Source organism: Taudactylus pleione, unplaced genomic scaffold (assembly GCF_031769625.1).
Source record: "Taudactylus pleione unplaced genomic scaffold, aTauple2 ptg000201l, whole genome shotgun sequence".
Lineage (NCBI taxonomy): Eukaryota > Metazoa > Chordata > Amphibia > Anura > Myobatrachidae > Taudactylus > Taudactylus pleione.
In genome coordinates, this window is record NW_028284603.1 from 27,352,887 (window position 1) to 27,371,885 (window position 18,999).

Genomic DNA, 18,999 nt, shown 5'->3' on the forward strand with positions numbered 1-18,999 from the left:
ATTAAGAAAGAAAAGCCCCATAGCTAGAAAATTCCTCCTGTTGTACGACGACAACGCCCGTGAAAAAATAAGCCAGAGGTGTCCAATAGAGGGGACCTCCTCCTGAATGCAGAAAGTACCTCCAATATGCTGGCTACTATGTGAAATGGCGCTCACTAAATTCGGAGAGCGGGGAACCAGCAGAAGGCTGCGCTCTCCAGGACAGCCCCCATCGGCAACCAGAGCCTGGGGAGCAGGCTATGGTACACTTACCTGTTTGTAATGCTGTCCCAGGCACCCAGCACTTCATCTGTAGCCTGTGATGGCCACAGTGATAAAGCCATGGCTCCCATTAGGCGCAAAAGGGGGCGGCCCGTTAAGGGTGCATCGGAGTCCCAGCGTGCCCTCAAGTGCCCGTGACCCGCTTCATGTAATTGCTGCCTCAGCTGCCCAGCACTACTATGGTTGGGTGTGTCGACTGTAGTGATACAGCCGTGTCTCCCGGGTAGTGCCGCCGCAAAGCAGCAGAGGAGGACGGCAGTTAAGAGGTCAGCGGGGTCCCAGGTCACCTGCAGGTGCCTGGGAACCCCCTTCCGGAGCGGGTTGCTGCTCTAATGGGGCCAGACATCGGCTGCCGGCACTGTCACTAGCACAACACCCCGGGTTAAAAGTCTGAATCCAATAAAGAGATCAGGCAGCTCTAACAGCAAGAACAAATTGGAGGAAGTGGTAGGGCTTAGATGTGGGGAGGGAGTTCTAGGTCCAATAAAATAACTATTTAGTGCCTACCCCTCAGCCTCCTCCTAAACCCATACATCAGCAATCACAAAAGAACAATTCACAGATTCTGTCATTTTTTTTCCCCTTCAATCTGAAGATTCACCAATCCACCAATCTGTGCCCATATGTTAAGATATTTTTCAGTGATTTGCAGATAATTTTCAGAAAAAAACAGATCTGCCAATTTTGAAAGACTCAACATTTTACCAGTAACAGATGGCAAATTGTCTGGTTGTTACCATACTGTACACTAGCAATCTACAGCCCTGATTGGTCTGTGAATGTTGGACAACCTGATTTGCCGATCACTTTTTGGTTGGAATCCGCAATTGGTGTACTTTACAGGCTCTCAAACTCGGTGCTCAGTACCCCAAACAGTGCATGTTTTCTAGGTCTCCTCATGGAATCACAAGTGAAATAATTAGCTCCACCTGTGGATATTTTAAAATGTGTCAGTGAGTAACGAATACACCTGTGCTCCTGCTGGGAGACCTGGAAAACATGACCTGTGTGGGGTTCTGAGGACCAAGTTTGAGAATTACTGGTGTACCCCATACATCTGTATGACAGGTAATTGCCTCAATCCACCGCCGATGTATGGGGGCCTTTAGGACGAAAGAGAAATTTGTTTTACAACTTAACAGCTGAATCTTTTGCTTGTTAGAAGACAGATTAATAAACTAACCACCAGGTAAAACCGGTTAGTGAAACATTTAATGGAACAATCTATTTGGAAGACTAAAGGCCCCCATACATCAGCAATTGATTGTGGCAATTCTGCGTTTTGCAGATAATTGTATACAAAAATCTGCAATGTATGGGGTTCACAGATTGCAACCAAAAAGTGATTGGAATTGTTAAATCAGGTTGTCCAACATGTTGGATTACACAGATCGATTGGGGCTGCAGATTGCTAGTGTATAGAGATGATCAGCAGATTTGCAGACCGTTACTAGCAAAATGATGGGCCTTTCAAGATTGGCAGATCTGTATTTGCTGAAATCAATCTGCTAATCACTGAAAAAGATCTGTAATGTATGGGTGCAGATTGCTAGATTGGTAAATTAGAAGATCGTGCAACAAATCTACAAATTGTTCAATTGTGGTTTTCTGATTGATGATTTATGGGGGGCCTTTAGTTATGTTGTTATTTAAACCTCCAATATACAAGTTTTTAATTAACCTAACAAGGAAATATTAGATTTGGAGGGCAAAGGTAATATTCTCTATAGTATAAAAAATATAATCTAGAAAAAGTGTAAATGAATGAACAATTGTATGGGTGAAAAGTATTTAGAATATCGGATATCTGCTCATCTGACATATCTGCTGTGTAATAAATGTATGAACATATGGTCCAAATCCATTCCTGTACCCACCCTGAGGATACATTGTGTTATTCACAATATACATCACAATAACATAATTACCTGGAACAATAATCTAGGATTGCAAAGCAGAGAATATAACAAAACTATGGAACTGCGATTATAAATTAAGAGCCACAAACAATTGAGAGAGCATTACAAGATGGAGCAACACCTGTTCACAATTCTACTCACTTTATTCTATTATTATTTCACGTCTACACTTTTTATTCCATGAATCATCTAGGAGAAATACAGAGAGAGTTTTCGAAATTGTAAAGAGGTTACATTTTATAATATTGTAAAGCTATAACCTAGATGTGCACTGCAGTATTGACTATCAATTTTTTTTTTTTTTTATCGTTTGTGCATTTCGAATAATTTCTGGATGGTTGTTGAAAGTACCCCATGGAATAGACAATAGGACAACAAAATATTGAAAATCTTACGAGGTTAAGATGAGGATATGAGGGTTGTGCTATAGATTTATTTGTGCTGTAACATTTTGGCAATGCATGTTGTACCATTGAAAACTTCTTTTGGTGCTTCTTTTAAGAAATTGGATGAACTAGAAATAAAACACAATTCCCGATCTATGTAATGTTTTTCAGTAATTTGAAATATTTATTTTTTTTAAAAAAAACTTTAATTTGTTTTTCCTATCAGGACCAGGTGAATCTCCCAACACATCTCCTAGCATCCTGGCTTTGTTAGAGACATTGCAGAATGCTGCTCACCTAGAAGTACACAAGGATATGATTCGCTGGATACTGAAGGTATTGTTCAGTAGTTGCTCATGTCAGTGATCTACAACATGTTTATCAGGATACAGCCACTTCACTGGCTGTATCACAAAAAAGCATTGGCTCAATATTCATAATAATTACAGTTTGTTTGACATTGGTAACACCCACAAAGACCGTTCATATGACCTGCTTCTCGAAAGGCTTGTATCAATGCCAAAATGGACGGTCCTCCTGTTTATTTAGGTTAATAACATAATCTTTAGTAACTGGGAAATTAATGAAGACCTATTGAAATCTATTATTTGGAAAGGACGGATCCCCTTTTTCTAACTTAGGAGTCTATGTACTAATAATCACAGAGGTGAAAAGCTTCTCCGGGGAAGCTGACGCTGCACATGCTCACAGTGTCACTTTCCAGAGCCAGCCGGGGGCTGCATGGGAGAGATCTCTCTCCTGCACCTGGAGCCTCCATTCTGAAGATGGTGTAAACTATCGGGGCTATACTCCAAAAAGCTTTGTTTTTAGGAGTTTAGTGCATAGGGGTCAGATTGTTGGCTGCGATCTGAAGTGCTAATTAGAACTTTGCCAGAGATTTCTGTGAAATCTCCTGCATTGTGCTAGTAGTACATAGCAACAATACATACAATTATGCAGAAACTGCAGTTTCTGCATAATTGTATGTAAAAATCAGCTTGATACACATGCCCCCTATACTTGATATGGAATGTGACTGGTAATGTGTCCACAATTTTTTCATCCCAGATGTTTGGAGCTATTATGAAGATCAGAGAGAGTTCATCAGCCACCCACATGGTAGAGACAGAGGAGAGTGTCTTAGAGGAGGTACGAGTCTGGATTGCTTACTAAATCAATATTACATTTCATTGTGTATGGATAATTAACATTTTTGTCAGGGGAAAAATTAATGTGTTTTTGTGTACCTTATAGAGCACTCGAGATAAAGACAAAGCAGAGAGGAAACGGAAGGCTGAGATTGCCCGGCTCCGCAAGGAGAAGATTATGGCTCAGATGTCTGAAATGCAACGCCATTTCATTGATGAAAACAAGGAACTTTTCCAGCAGTCAATAGATGAACTCAGTGCATCAACCTCCACATCACATGATCACAGGTGAGACCCCTCTACAGAAGCACCCAGCAAAGACAGTAAATGCATTACACAAGCCTTCATATCCAATATAATATATGATATAAAGGATTGATCATATATCCTGCCGCACAGGATAATATGGATACAAATAAACATAATAACAAAGCAACTATAAGTACAAACCATAAAAGTAAAAATAAACACGAATTGAAAATAGACATTCGTCTGTGTGGGAAAAGATAAGGGCCCTGCTCATTAAAATTTCTAATCTAGCAGGAAGGTGAGCTTATCAACAGTAGGGTCTAATGGGACACAAGTGAGGGATAGCAAGATGATCAAGGAGAGGACATGGAGGTATGGGTTAAGTTTGGGTAATGAGGTCAGAGATGTATGGAGTGAAGACAACGGCGACGTGTTGTTGCGCAGCATGAGTTTAATTTTGGAGGGAATAGGGAGCCAGTGAAGGGATGTGCAGAGTGGTGCAGCTGATGAGTAACAGAGGAGGAAGATGAGCCTCATCACTGTGTTCAGCATGGATTGATATGAAAAAAGGTGGATGAAGGGAGAGCCAGCCAGGAGGATTTTGCAGGAGTCGAGGCGGGAGATGAGGGATTGGACAGCATTTTCTCTTGCAGCAAGGCTGTGGAACACTGGACAATGCGATTGTAGGTTGGGGCTGAAGCTGGCACTTAATTAAACTGTAACTTTAAATCCTAAGTTCCTCCTCCCTGCAATTCCAGTGTTCTTTAAGTGTTTTTTAGAGGGCCTTTTTGTGTTTGTCAGCGAGCTGACGCACTCCCGTCAGGGTGAGGGGTGGGGGGGTGCTCTGGTCTCCGACTGCCTGGTCCCGGGGACTGGTGCATGCTGTCGCCCTTTTGGAGGATGACGGTGGAGGGTGCGGTCCCAGTCGACCGCCATTTTGCAAACGAGTTTGTTTTTGCGGAGCTCACCTCCCATACAAGAGGGGGTGCGCACGACAGGGCTGTACCGGAATTTTCCCTAACCGTGGGTAGTAACTCCAGGTCTGCGGAGCATGGAGAAGGAGGGGGCGGAGCTTCCCACGCTGCATCCCCTCCTTCCCGCCTGCAGTAGCACAGAATGCCGGCTCTGCCATCAGCAGGTGCACGGAGCGTCATTTGTCTGCAGGGACTGCTGGTTTCTCCTGCATGACACAGGCTTCAATCCTCTCACCTGAAGGTCCTGGAAGTACTCTACACTTGTACTTGTATTGCCTTCCTATGTTTTAGCTGCTTATGTGTTAGCTACCTCTGTCGCGCTGTTTCACCGCTGCTTCCTTTACAGTTAATCACACCTGCAGTCTTTTGTTATACTAAGGGCAGCGCAGACGATGTAATGGTCAGCGTTGCGGTCCCACAGCACGGCGGTCGTGGGTTCATTTTTGGCTACAGCACTAACTGTGTGGAGTTTGTATGCTGGGATTTTGCTGTAATATTAGCGATGTTTACTCTCATCACAGGGTACCAGGCAGTTGCCATTGTTGGCCTTCTCTGTGTATAGGGCCTGGTGATGCACAGGCATCTGTGGTGCTGCGTCCACCGGGGGGAACCTATGTGGGCTCAGGCTCTTGGCAGGTCCGTGTACACTCTAGGGATACTGGTTGCGCTTCACAGCGAAACCAAGTTCAGGCTTGGGTATTCCCTCGTCTCTGGCGCAGGCTTCTTTCCCTCTATGGAGTTAAGTTCCCCAGCCACGGTATGTCCCGCTCTGACTCCAAAATTTACATGGTGCGGCGTCCGTATTTCAGCCAGGTTCCTACAAGAGACATCGTGGCACCAGGTAGTGCGTCTGACTCCAGCTCAGACGGTTGTGTGTTCATACCATTTACTTATTTGGCACGCTTTTTCAGGATACCCTCTGCTGTGACGCCTTGGTGGCGTCTTCCTCCTTCTGGGGCTCCATTAGATGTTCGAATGTGAAGGCCTACTGTCTTTTTCGGCTCATTGCTGCTTTGCAACGTTCCCTAGGTGTTTTAAATATGGATTCCCCAGCCGGAGCTATGAGTCTGGACAAGTGTTGAAAGTCATTACTTTCCCTTCTGCAAATCTCTCCGGTCTCATCAGGAAGGCATAGGAGACTCTGGCTTAAGAGGTCTCCGTTCCTCGCAGGTACCCAAGTGGAGGAACCTCCCACGGTTGTTGCTGCGTTAGCCGTTTAGATCATCACACGCCCCTTCCTATTCAGGGTCCTTTAGGGATCTGCTAGCCAGACCTTGGAGTGTTGTCTCCGGTCTGTTTTAATAGGTTCTGGGGTCAATATCAGGCTTGGCGAGCCTTGACACGGGTGACGTTTCATAGTGAAGCTATGGTCACTTCTGCTGACGAATTCTTTGCGGGACCTTAGTGATTTGCCCTGGGATTCCCTGCTGACTTGGCATGACATTCGCGGCAGGCTCTGTGTGAGAGACCAGTCAAGACGTGTTACAGATTGCTTACGGATTTTTAACTACGGTCTGTTTGTGCATTGATTACCAGATTGTTCATTACACTATCTTCTGTTTGGTAAGGAAGTTCTTTTAGCCACACCTTTCTCTGTCGGGAAAGCACTTTTCTTCCGATGGCCATTCCTAACGGCGGGGTCGGCGTTTCCAAGTTTTCGCTCCTCCTTCGGTGTGTTGCATCCTTGGAAGGTCTGTCTGACACAAGCAGATTCTTCCTTGGCAGGGGTTCGATTTCCAGCGGCAGGTTTTCTTGTCCCATTCACCGTTCTGGGGACACTGCTCCAAGTAAGCCTAAGGCCTAACGGAGTGTCTCTGTCTCTCTCTCTACCCAGTTTGAAGGCAAGGGGTAGGGCGGTTGCTTCGGTTCAGTGACCTTGAGTAAAGTCTTCAGACAGCTGGGTGCTTGGTATCATTTGTTATGATTCCATCTTGGACCTTGGAGGCTCTTCCCCTGCCTCTCAGCTGGCAGGTTTTTGCTCCAGTTTGACCAAAGGAATGCAAACTGGGGTACTATCTCCTTCCTCGTTCAAAAGCCGACCGGCTCATTCCGGACAATCTAGTGTCTTCGTGCCTTGAGTACCAGGGGGTGGGTAGTTCAGTTTGCATGAGTTCTCTTCAGTTGGGACACCACAACATGGAGGCCAACAAATCCTCGCTAGCTGTCTGGAATGCATATCTTCAGGTTCCGTTTCGGACAGGTCGTCCTTCCTCTTCCTGTTCCCTGTCTATTCCATGCCCTACCATTCGGTGGCGCTCTGGCTATGTGAGTGTGCCACAATAAAGGTCAGTGATGCCGTGCGTATTGCGCACAAATGGTATCACAATTCGGCCCTCTCCGGAGGTTTTGTTTGTAAAGGATACTTCGGCTTCACAGTTACGGACTTTCCTAGGTCGCTTGTTTCAAGTACTTTCGGATCAGTGCTGTATCCTGACTTTTGCAAGGTCTCCCTTCCTCGTCTGCGCCTTCAGTTCTGGGGGTGGCCTCCGACACCTCTCTCTAGCAGTGTTTATCTTGTGGCGGACAGTCAACGGTTCGGTCGGTGCCTCGTCTGTCGACCTTGTGGAACATTTGGATTTTTGAGCATGCTGTTCTTCACTTAGGGATCATTCTGTGGACCAGGATCTACTCATGAGAGTTCCAGTGGGTAATTCTCCAAACTTGAAAGGGTATCTCGACAGCACTCGTCACTCTTCATTGGTTTTCCGTTCTTCTCCTCCATATCCAATCCTTGGTCCTTCGGAATTTGCTCATTGTGACTACGGCTGCAAATCTGCTTGGCTGAGATGCCGTGAAATTGCTTTTCGGCTTGGGGACCTTAGGTCATCGTCCATAACGGCTCGGCTGTTCAATGGACTCGAGCTACAAGCCATCGTTCTGGGGGCCCTGTCCGTCCTCGCCGGCCATCCGGTCGCAGACGGTCGGACAAATGACCCGGAGAAGGAATATGTATGTCTTCCGGCAGACACAAGAGCGTGGCGCAGATGCAGAAGTATTTCCTGAGCGGAGACCTTTGTTCCGTCTCTCTCAGTGGTGGTCGTACCAGTAGGAGGAAATTGGACAGTGAACTTCCTCAGCAGAACCACGTTTCTCCCAGGGCAGTGGGCTCTCACTCCAGTGGTCTTACTACCATTCGGGCGTGAGACCTTCAGCGTGGGGATCTCATGGCCTCTTGGCATGTTTGCGAGGCTCCACAGTTTGTGTTCCGGGTAACTGCTGGCTTTCGCAAGTGGCTACCTTGACTGTTCCGTGGAATTTTTCATCCAGCATCTGTTTCCGCTGTCCACACTGTTCCCTCAGGTCTCCAGGGGCATTGAGGCTTCCCGAGTGAGGGTAATCCTAGTGGCTCCAGGTTGGCTACACTAGTCATGTTTCGCGGACGTTATCCCAAGGTCGGTAGGTCCGGGTTGTTGTTGTCTTCCACTTCGTTCAAACCTGCTGCAACTTGACCCATTTCTACAAGGGCACTTTCCTTGGTTGGTTTTTGCGACGGGACTTCTGAGAATGAGAAAGCTGCAGGTTTTTCTCACTCATGGTCCGTACTAGGCTGCGAGCTCGGACTCTCTGGGTTTGGAAACTCTACCTCTTGTGGTGTAACCATTACGAGTTTTCGCCTCTCACATTTCTTGGCCTTTCTTCTGGAGGGTTTGGAGGCCAGTTGACGACTTTGTTTTGTGACAATACAGACTTTGGCCCTGTCCTTTTCTTTCCAGCAGCATTTGGCTGCTCTTTCAGGGGTCCAAACCATTTTTACAAGGTAGGCTGCGTATTTAGCCACCGTGTCATCCACAGGTGGAGCCGTTGAATCTCAAACTAGTTTTACCTGCTCTCACCCAGGCTCTATTGGAGTTGTTGCGCTCAATGGATCTTCAGTTAGTTGCTTGGAAGCTGGTCATCCTTAGAGCTATCGCCTACCCTCGGCATAGTTCTGTGTTTAGGGTTGGCAAGCTGCCTTTTGCCTTCCATGACGATTGTACTGTTACTCTGTACAGGTTTAATGTTCCAGCCGACACTTGTTTCGGCCTTGTACTTACATCAGGATATAGTCCTTCCGGTTCTTCCTCCTTTGGCGAATTCCCTGGACTGGGATGATCTGGTTCCTCTAGTTGGCTCTGCAGATTTCCTTGGACACTTATTTTTTGGTACGCTGCGCTGTTCTTTGCAGTTACTTTGACACGCAGCAAACCCTTGCACGTTGGATCCGCTCGATCATTAGTCAAGCCACCATCAGACGGGGTGTCACCGCCTTCCACTCGGGCGGTGGCGATCTTATGGGCCGCGTGACGCGGGACTTCAGCAGCACATGTCTGTTTGCTCATTTGCTCATTTTCACGTTTCAGGTTTTTTTTTACCTCTGGCGGCACCCACTTTGGGCATACAGTTCTCTGGTCAGGCAGCCTGAGCGCTCCCTCCCCTGGAGGTGGCGTTTGAACGTCCTATTGTACAGTATTCCCCAGCCTTGCTGCAAGAGAAAATAAGATTTTTGATCAACTTACAGTTGAATCCTTTTAAGCAGGTTGGGGATGACTGCGATCCCTCCCTCACGCTCAGTCGTGCAAGGTTTTGGTTCTTGATTGTCTTTTTTCCCTTCTGGTTTGTTTGGTTGTTTTTTAAACAGTTTCACTGGGTTCCTGCTACCCCTCTCTGGACTTTTTTTTTTTTTTTTTAAGTACTGGATTTGTGGGATTGCAGGGGGGAAGAGTTTAGGATTTAAAGCTACAGTTTAATTTAAAAGTGCCAGTTTGAGCCCCAACCTACAATCCTACAGTGTTCCCCAGCCTGCTTAACAGAAAAGGTCATCCTGACTAAGAAAGGGGTTCACTCCCGGCTTTGTTATGAAGGAGGCAGCAGTACTATGAGAGGGATTGGAAAGCATGGACTGTAACTGAGGACAGAGTCAATGATGAAACCAAGGCAGCAGACATGAGGAATGGAGAAAGCATAATGATTCAGCCATGAGAGATTTAATGGTCGGGGTAGCGACGACATTTTAATTACAGAAAACATTTTTATTGTGCTATACAGTGTCGATAGTGTTCACAAATTTCCTTCACATGCTATATACTTGGTGAGTTTCTTGTCAGCTTTCATGTTGAACCACTGCAGTATTTTGTTTGAGAGTCCCAAATATTCCTTTTGTTGAAGTACAAACATCACCCATAGTTATTTCCTATCTACACAGCAGTCCTGCAATGTTGGACTCCAAGCTTATTGCACTTGGCCCTCACCAGACCCGGTTCACTGAACAAAGTCAACTTGTTACCTGTATTCTGTGCCAGGAGGAGCAAGCATATAATGTAGACAACAAAGCCATGGTACTCGCTGCCTTCATCCAAAGGTCAACTGTGTTCTCAAAAAACAGAACAAAGGTTATTCAAGACCCAGGTAAGAGGTTGTCATCTCTTATGGATAGGAAATTGCAGACTAAATGTTTGTTATGGATGCAGTGTGTATAGTTTGTTGCCCACCTATGGACATATGGACATCTTACCTCTCCTCAGAGACTTAACTCTCACCACTGACACCTGGCAATATGTTCATTCAAGGAGACAACTGACAAGATTTCTCCTTGTGTTTGGTCTCCATCTGTTAAAGGAGGTCCAGCACCATGTTGTCTAGAGGAAATGTAATGGTCCATTGGCTTATTTCATATGTAGCTCTTCCTTTCCAAATTCATCCAGAAAAGGGACAGATTATGAATACTTTATAAACATATTAGGACATAAGATATACATCATATGGCTAATGTACTCCCTGCTGTAAATTATAGGAATATTTAGAAGTCACAGTAAAGCTCCATGACAGTATTATTAGTGCTTAATGTGTAAGCTTAATGTGCACCTGCATTTTCTATTCTCTCCCTGGCACAGTAATGGTGCGTACACACTGGGCGATTAAAGTGGACGACTGAACGATATCGTTATCGTTCAGTCGTCCACTTTATCGTCCATTTTTAACACAAAAACGATGAACGATAACGACGATGCGCGTTCCCGCGGGTCGTTCGTCATCATCGTTCATCGGGTTAACATGCAGGCCATCCTGACGATGTCGTCAGGTTGCTGCATGTTATGGAATGGGGGAGAGAGCCCAGCGCTGAACGATATCGTTAATAATCTCGTTCAGCGGGTGTGCTCAATGTCATGAACGACATTGAGCACACCCTGCCTGGGGGACACTAGACGATATCGCTCAGGGAGCATATCGTCTAGTGTGTACGCACCATAAGTCTCAGCATGATAGCACCTCTCATTATGTTTAAAATTAGGGTGTGCCGTCTAGCCCCCCCTTATTTCCTCTGTATTTGTGTATATGAAGTGCACTTGAAGGTGGAGACACCTTCAGCCTGCTAGCTTCCCTCCCCTCTGCCCTTAGGTGTTTTTAATTAGTTTGGCTCTTTGCACTTCAAACTACACATTGAAATGGGCTCTATTATAGGTAAGTCCTAGATAACTTGATTTATACTCCATGAAAATTGTAGCGTTTATTATAATTATTTTAATTATCAGTATTTTTAGGGGGCCAGTGTTGCAATTCAATTGTTCTGGGTGCCAGTTAATTGTCGCTGTTTTCACGCCCTATTAGACTATTGGCTAAACCCGTCAAGTCCTGGCCCTAAGCACAGGTTTATTGCACATTTTTGCTTGAACGCTCTTGAGGGTGCGAGCAGAAATGCCGACACTTGCAGCTGTCAATTGAATTGCTCTGTCAGGCACTTTAAAAATGTTTATCTGGCGGATATTTTCTTTAATCGATTTGAATTGAAACAGTTAGTGCTTAGAGTCTGGTTGCAATCGGAAAACCGGCTGACGTGATCCCGACAGCCGGCTTCCCAACTGCTTTATCCCGGCGTGGGTTACATGACATCTAGACGCCTGTCATTTTCCCGACGCCGGGCACCGCGAGCGGACAGCCGCGCGGGGGGGGGGGGGAGGGTTAGGTTTAGCGCACCCGGGGGGGACTTAGGGTTAGGCACCCCTCCGGGAGGGTTAGTGTTAGGCACTCCCCCGGGGGACTTGGGTTTAGGCAGCGGGGAAGGGGGGGTTAGCGTTAGACACTTACAGGGGGGATTAGGGTTAGGCACTTGGGGAGGTTAGGGTTAGGCACCCCTAAGGAGGGTTAGGGGGGTTAGGTTAGTTATTACTTACCTGAGGACGATCGGGATATCCAGCGCTGCCGCTGCCGGGATCTGTTCATCTGTCGGGCTGCCGCTGCCGGGAATTGGCCGGTATTTCATACCGATTCCCTTAGTCTGCACCTGCATTTTCTTTTTCTTTATAATATACAAGCATTTCTTAATAAGTCTGAAGTGATGACATTTTAAGTCAATGATTATAAACAATGGTATCAGATCTCACCAGTTTTACTGATGATTACAAGACTTTCTGAATATATTTGCATCACTTGTGTATTATTTGTATTGTGGTCCTGATAGTCGTGTGCAGGCGAGAACAAGTGTCAGGGTTACCGGACCACTCTGGTTCCTATCATATAGGTTAAGTACACAATTAATTAATACTTGGTAAATTTCCTTGATTATAATACGCCACATATCTGGGTATTACTCTAAAACACTGGAAACTGCGACCAGGAGCCTATACCTTAATTTATTATAACACAACTCAATTAGCTATTTAGTATTTCCCTCACCCACAATTTATAAGGTTGCAGTAGCAATCTAAATCCTCTAAACAGGCTATGGATCTGTAATGAGCAAGAAAAATATCACTTATTACATTGGAATTTAACATTAAAACTATACGATGCTTACAGAATAAAACAATGATTAATAGGAAAGATGGAACAGACTTACCAGTTGGACTGAGATTGCACAGAATTAACAAACATTTCAAGCATTATGAAACTTTCCTTAATCCCCAGACCCGTTTCAGGTGAAATTATTATCTCTGTCATACAGATGTAAAACTGCTTTACTGGGCAATTAGTCCCATTTGAGGTAAAATAACCTAATTTTCTCTCTCGCACATTACCTGGGAGGAAATACTTTAGAGTCATTCATAGCTTACAACCCTCGCCTTGCTTGCCAGCCATGACTTGCTAGTAGAAGCATTGCCCTTTAATTATCGAGCATAAACATGAACAGAAGTATCGTGTCTTACAACCTGACACTTCATAAATAAACCCCTATGGATCATATTTTAGTTATATGTACAACATCAATGGACCCCTATCTTCACAGTAAGCATTCCTGATCATACTCAAACTTCTGTTTCCTGGATGAATGAAACTTAATAACTGTAGTGCTCTTAGGCATACAGGTTCAGAAACTGGACAATAGTTCTTTAGAGCATCCTCTTGATGACCTAGTCTCAGAGCCGGATTTATGCTCCTGTAGAAAAGGTCCGCCGCGGCCTTAAAACGTCAGCTATGTATGTATAATACACTTGATTATAGCTACGTTTTTCTCCTTCATCCACTAGGGGACACTGGAGTTCAAGACAGTGGGGTATAGACGGTGGTAGAGTAGAGCCTGGCACTTTAAATTCAGAAGTGTGACTGGCTCCTCCCCCTCTATGCCCCATCAGCCCCAGTTTTAGAAATGTGCCCGAGAAGAGCCGGTCACATAGGGCTGAGCTCCAGCCCACACTTAGTATTTTTACTTTTATTTTAACTTTATTTATTTTCATAGCTTCAACAAGCATTGAGGACAGGCTGACAGAGTGCTGCGTCTGTCAGCCTGCTACATGGAGGCATCAGGAGACCCGCCACCACTAATAAAGAGTGCGTGTCCGGGTCCCAGGCACCCTGGCAGTAGCTCAGGGAGGGACACGCCACAGCTTAATATAGAAGCTGTGTCCGTGCTTCCATATGCCTAGCCGCAGCCCTGATGCCAGCAGCTGGTAAGTATAGCTCTGTTCCCCTGACTAGCGGGGGACTGAGTTAGCTCTGCGGCCCCTCCGCCCCCTCCCAGGCTCATACAGTCCTGGATTCCTGTTATAACGCCGCTAGCGTTATTACAAGGGGCGGAGCTACCGCGCATATAGCTGGATACCCACAAGAGAGACTGTTCAGACAGTCTGTAATTACATAGGTTCGCTGTGCACTGCCCTGCTACGAGCTGCTGGCGCACGCTCTTAACATCCCTGCACTGCTGAGTTAGCGCTGGCTCACTTAAGAGTCTGACAGCGCTGTGTTTGACTGCTACTCTCATGTAAGTGAGAGACGATGTGATCTCCTCCTCCCTCTGCTCTATGCCATAGTGGTGAGCAGCAGGGGTTAGTTTATTGCCGGTTAAGACCGGATGCAGTTAGCGACGGGGCTCTACTCCCGGCAGTGAGGGGGCGTGGCTTAGGTCCGGCAGCCATTACTGCTCCCGGGGAGCAGGCGCCGCATATTTTTTTTCTAGCCTCTCAGTTGGCGCGCACTACAGCGCAGGCATATGCAGAGGCTGTCACTGTACAGAGCACAGACAGTCTGTAACTTTGCAGAGGCAGCTGCTTGCAGTGCAGGGAGAGGCGTAGAAGTTGGTGCCTGAAGACTGAAGACGCTGCACTCACTGTACCGCTGCTGGAGTTAGTTCCAAGCACCTTTGTCTACCTATGACATCATTTAATATGGGTTGCTTTGTATACATGCCTACATGAGTTAAGTGTATGTATGAGTATATATGTGTATATATACGGGGCTTTCCTGCTTATATATACTGTCTGTTAAAACCAGTTTTGTTCTATTGATGTTTCCAATTATAAAGCGTGGCGGAATACGCTGCGATATATAAGAACTGTTAATAAATATATAGATGAAGAGGACCTATGTGTATAGTCTCCCCTGTGCATAGCTGTAGAATCTAGATAGAACCTAGTTTGGTCTCTATGATAGTAAAATGCTGAGGCATACTGAGCTGATTACAAGTCTTCCTGCTTACTCAGTCACGCAGCGGCATGGTCCATATAGAACTTGGCTCATCTCTGTAGTTCCTATATGGTGGTCAGATTCCAGCAATGAACTTGTTAGTACTTTATCTAGCACTAATGTACTTCTATTCTGTAGGGGAGAGCACTTCAAAACTGTCGACCCCACAACTATCCTAACTGCTGCCCTACGTCATTGTGATGTCACTGTGTAGAGATAGTTGCGACTATTTTACAATTGTCTATCTCAAGATGTCTGCTGGAGTCTGTTTGATTAAGAAATTAATCAGTACTCACTAATGTCAGATGTTATTGAAGCAGTACCTCTACATATCATGGGACCCACCGCCACTATTATAGAGTGAGTGTCCGGGCCCCTGACAGTAGCTCAGGGAGGAACATGCCGCAGCCTAATACAGAGGCTGTGTCCATGTCACTTTGCCCTCCGCATGACAAATATGCCTGTTAATGCAGTATACTTCATTGCACTGAGGTCGTCCTTTTGATCCCCACTTTGAAAAGGTGGGTTCAACTGGAGCTCAAATGGCTCACCTGATAAGGCAAGGGCAGAAGGCTCCCAGGATCTATACCAGTCTGGGACAGCACGCTGCTAAAATATCAGGCCTACAGAGGATGGACACACGGCACATCAGCAGTCTCCCTGCGTGGAGGTAAGCCACAGTTCATACTTACCTGGCCGGGGAGATACCATGATCACAAAGGTGGTTCTCCCAGGGCGAGGCGCATCCATTGCACTCTGGGTGTGCTGACCCCCGATGATTTCTCAAAATGCGGAAATCTCGACTGCATAATTTGTGGAAGTGGGGGACTGCGTTCACGCTTTTTCCTGGATAAATTATCGTTACCTGTGACCTTGTATGAGGGTACATGTATACTATATATATATATATATATATATATATATATAGTATCGCTTCTTATCCTTGCCATAAAGGCAAGGGTAGGATTTGTTCTTATCAGTTTTAGATCTGATACCTAGCATATTTTAAAAAGTAAGATACTGCAATTGGAGGCTGGACTCTCCTGCTGCGGTGGGTTGGTACAACAACTTCGATTTACACATACTATGTATGAATGTATTTGTTATATGTGTGGGTATGCCTATGCTTCCGCAATCATTAGGTTACCTCTAATTCCACAGATGGGAAGCCGCCTGGGATTACCAGAAGCTGTAGGCTATAATATATTATATTGGCTCTATAGACTAGAGTCATGTTCTGCAGTTTACATTGTGATAATCACAATTCCCTAAAGGCATGGCTTCTAATATGGACCATATACTTGTCGGGGAGCCTTCTGGTAGTCCACACATGTATATAAGATAGGCACTTCCACCCTTCTGGGGTTACAGTTTTGTTCCTGTCAGTTTATATCTACGGCGCCCCCTTTTCGGGGGAGTTATTATTATTACAATGTATGTGTATGTATATATACTCGCTTTGACAAAGGGGCACGTATCCCCTGAAACGTCGGCCTGTTTGTTTCAACATAGTTTAGATATACCTTTTTGATCACTATTTAAGTCTCGGAGTGCCGCTATTTGTGGTTCCTACTATGTATATATTTATATATTATATAGAGCATAATGATCTCCTGGTGCAGGAGTATACAAGTATACTTACTATGTTGACTTCTCATGCAACTATTTGTCTAAGTGTACGTGTGTATGTATACCGATATATTCATGTTCCTCGTATGACTACTTCCTAATAATTGGGAAACACCTGTTTTTTTAGACCTAACTGGGGTTTTCTTTACAGATATATCCCTTCTTACTTGGGATAATTATTGCATTCTATGTCTATGTACAGGTACGTTTCTCTGTATAGGTTCCTGTACTCCATATTATTGTCTAGTCGCATATCTCAATAAAATGAGGCTATAAAGTGGCCCCTGGGTACATTCCTATCAGTACATAAAAATCCAGATTCTATTCCATCCTCAAGGCATACTTGGTTAAATGACAACAGATCACACTTCTGCTCCTGTGCCTGAAGGTCTAGGGCCACCCACCAAATAGGCAGGGTCAGGCCTGGCTTGATTAGATTGGTGGGTATCCAGTAAATCATGGGCCCTGCGGTTCAAGTTTAATCCCTCATTTTGAACACTATGATTGTCAAGGGTCACTGGGGGGGATCCATCATCAAATATGTAATATTTCTATGTGTATCTTGACCAGTACAGGGTCTTATTTAATTCTTTCACTATCCCGCCTCTTGACTAATACGCACTTAACAATTATAAGTGTTAATGTACTAATACTTACTCTAGCAGACCGTGCTTGGGGTATATGTATAATCTCTATAAGGATACACATCCCTAATGGAACAAGCTCAGGTATAGAGTCCTGTAGTACGACCTTCTTGTTACCACTAACATTTTGCTAGTTTTCTACAGTCTCTCCTACGGCAACATCGCCAGACTGAAGACTGTGCTATGGAGCATTGTTTTTTAGCCCACTGAAGCTACTCTCTATTCCCGATGTGATGGGTTGCTGTGAGATGGAGAAGGTCCGTGACATTCTACATAGTTTCTAGAGGGCTTCTGATTGCTCACAGGTAAGCGGTACCCCACTATTGCCTCGGAAGATGCTCCGATTTCATGCAACCTGACACGACATAGCCGTTATTCTCCCTTCTGCATCCTAGCTGCAGACTTCGTAATCCGCTCTTTTTAGCAGCAGGCTCTACACTTTAGAGCTTTCCTGGCGTGCATAGTTCCAACATTGAGAATGTCACTTTATTCTTCTGTTGGGGTTATAATGGACTGTAGCGCATCTGTGGGCTAATGCACATCTTTACATTAAAGTGTGGCAGTCATTATGTTCCACGCAGGGGGCCTGGTTGTTTTCCTGTTCAGTACTGTGAATATTTCCATCACACTGACAGGTACTTGATGGGTACCTCTATGGTTGTCCTAGTTCTGTAGCCTTGCTGTATGGTTGCTTCCCTATATTGGTAGCTCTCACTGGGTGACTGTTGCATCCGTGCTCTTTAACTGCTAGGGTAACTGGGTTGTTTTTATACTATGTTCAGGACAGCAGTTGATACTGCCTACGCACTTCCATCATGTTGGATGTTGTTTGGAGTTTGTTGCTGTGGGTTTCTTTTCAGGTCGGCACAGTGGCTTGTGCTGTAAGGTCTCCACTTGGGATGCCCCATACACTAATTCGAGACCCGCCCCAGGCAGTAGTAACCACTCAATAGGCAGACAACTGATGGGCTGCCAGACATTCTGCCAGTGGTCTGGTATGGGGATTTCCAGCTGCAAGGTTTCAGTTGCTGTTTTTCCCTCTTTCTGAGTTGATTGTACTGCTGTCTGACGCTCTGAAAGGAATTGTGGTCTCGATTCTTTCAGAGCTGCCTCTGCCTCATGTCGTTGGGATCTCTATCCTTATTGGAGACTTCTATGGTTTCACTCTGGTTGCCAACCTTGTAGTAGTTGGACCTCAAGAATGGTCCAGGGCGACTGTTCGGTCTTGTCTTTTGCTCCCTGTATACTCTTGTTAGGAGTCTGTGGACAGGATCAACTCTGTATCTGTAGATTGGTATTGTTATATGTATAACTATATGAGTTATGTCCAGCAGTGCTGGGATTCTGCTGTCTCCAAATTATACAGCTTCTCATGTTCAACTCTGGTTCGTGCTTGGTCTGTTTCGGCTGAGCTTACGGTGTTCAGCTGTTTTCATCTGCGGTTGTTCTCTTGCTAGCAGTATTCCATTCCATTTACGCTGTAAGGTGTGGAATTTCTATGGCTGTTTAGCAGGGAGCCTTGATTGTCTCCTCTGCTCTACAACACTTGCTCTTCAGCTCTTGCCTTTCCATTAGGCCTATGGTTCTTGGTGATCCCGGTTTTCGGTTTTGCCAAGGGTTCGGCAAGTTCTCCGCGCTTCCCACCCGGGAGGTTGGCTTTGGGACGTCCCCACTGTCTTGAACTCCAGTGTCCCCTAGTGGATGAAGGAGAAAACAGGATTTTGGTACTTACCGATAAATCCCTTTCTCCGATTCCACAGGGGACACTGGACGCCCGCCCAGCGCTGCGTACCTGCCATTTTGTTTGGTTTCTTATAAGGTTGTGTGACTGCATGTGTTCCCTGCAGTTGGTTCCTCTGTTCTCCCTCATTCGGTCTTGTTCCGTTCTGTGGTCCCCTCTCCTTCTCCTCGTTTTC

The 18,999-nt window shown here is 45.5% G+C and overlaps 1 protein-coding gene and 1 non-coding gene across 6 annotated transcripts in view; both read left to right on the forward strand.

The window, feature by feature from the left end:
* The window catches only part of UBR2 (ubiquitin protein ligase E3 component n-recognin 2), a 157,385-nt gene that overhangs the window by 90,439 nt on the left and 47,947 nt on the right, over window positions 1-18,999 (forward strand). For 3 of the 5 annotated variants that reach the window (XM_088477299.1, XM_088477295.1, XM_088477296.1), the window contains 4 exons: window positions 2,793-2,902; window positions 3,635-3,715; window positions 3,821-4,002; window positions 10,120-10,322. In XM_088477299.1, the coding sequence (XP_088333425.1) occupies window positions 2,793-2,902; window positions 3,635-3,715; window positions 3,821-4,002; window positions 10,120-10,322 (576 nt within the window). The remainder of the gene's footprint in view (window positions 1-2,792; window positions 2,903-3,634; window positions 3,716-3,820; window positions 4,003-10,119; window positions 10,323-18,999) is intronic. The other 2 variants (XM_088477297.1, XM_088477298.1) reach the window with 1 other exon arrangement.
* Window positions 15,495-15,659, forward strand: LOC148518260 (U1 spliceosomal RNA). Its single transcript, XR_015879090.1, has one exon. It is a non-coding gene; the product is annotated as a U1 spliceosomal RNA (small nuclear RNA).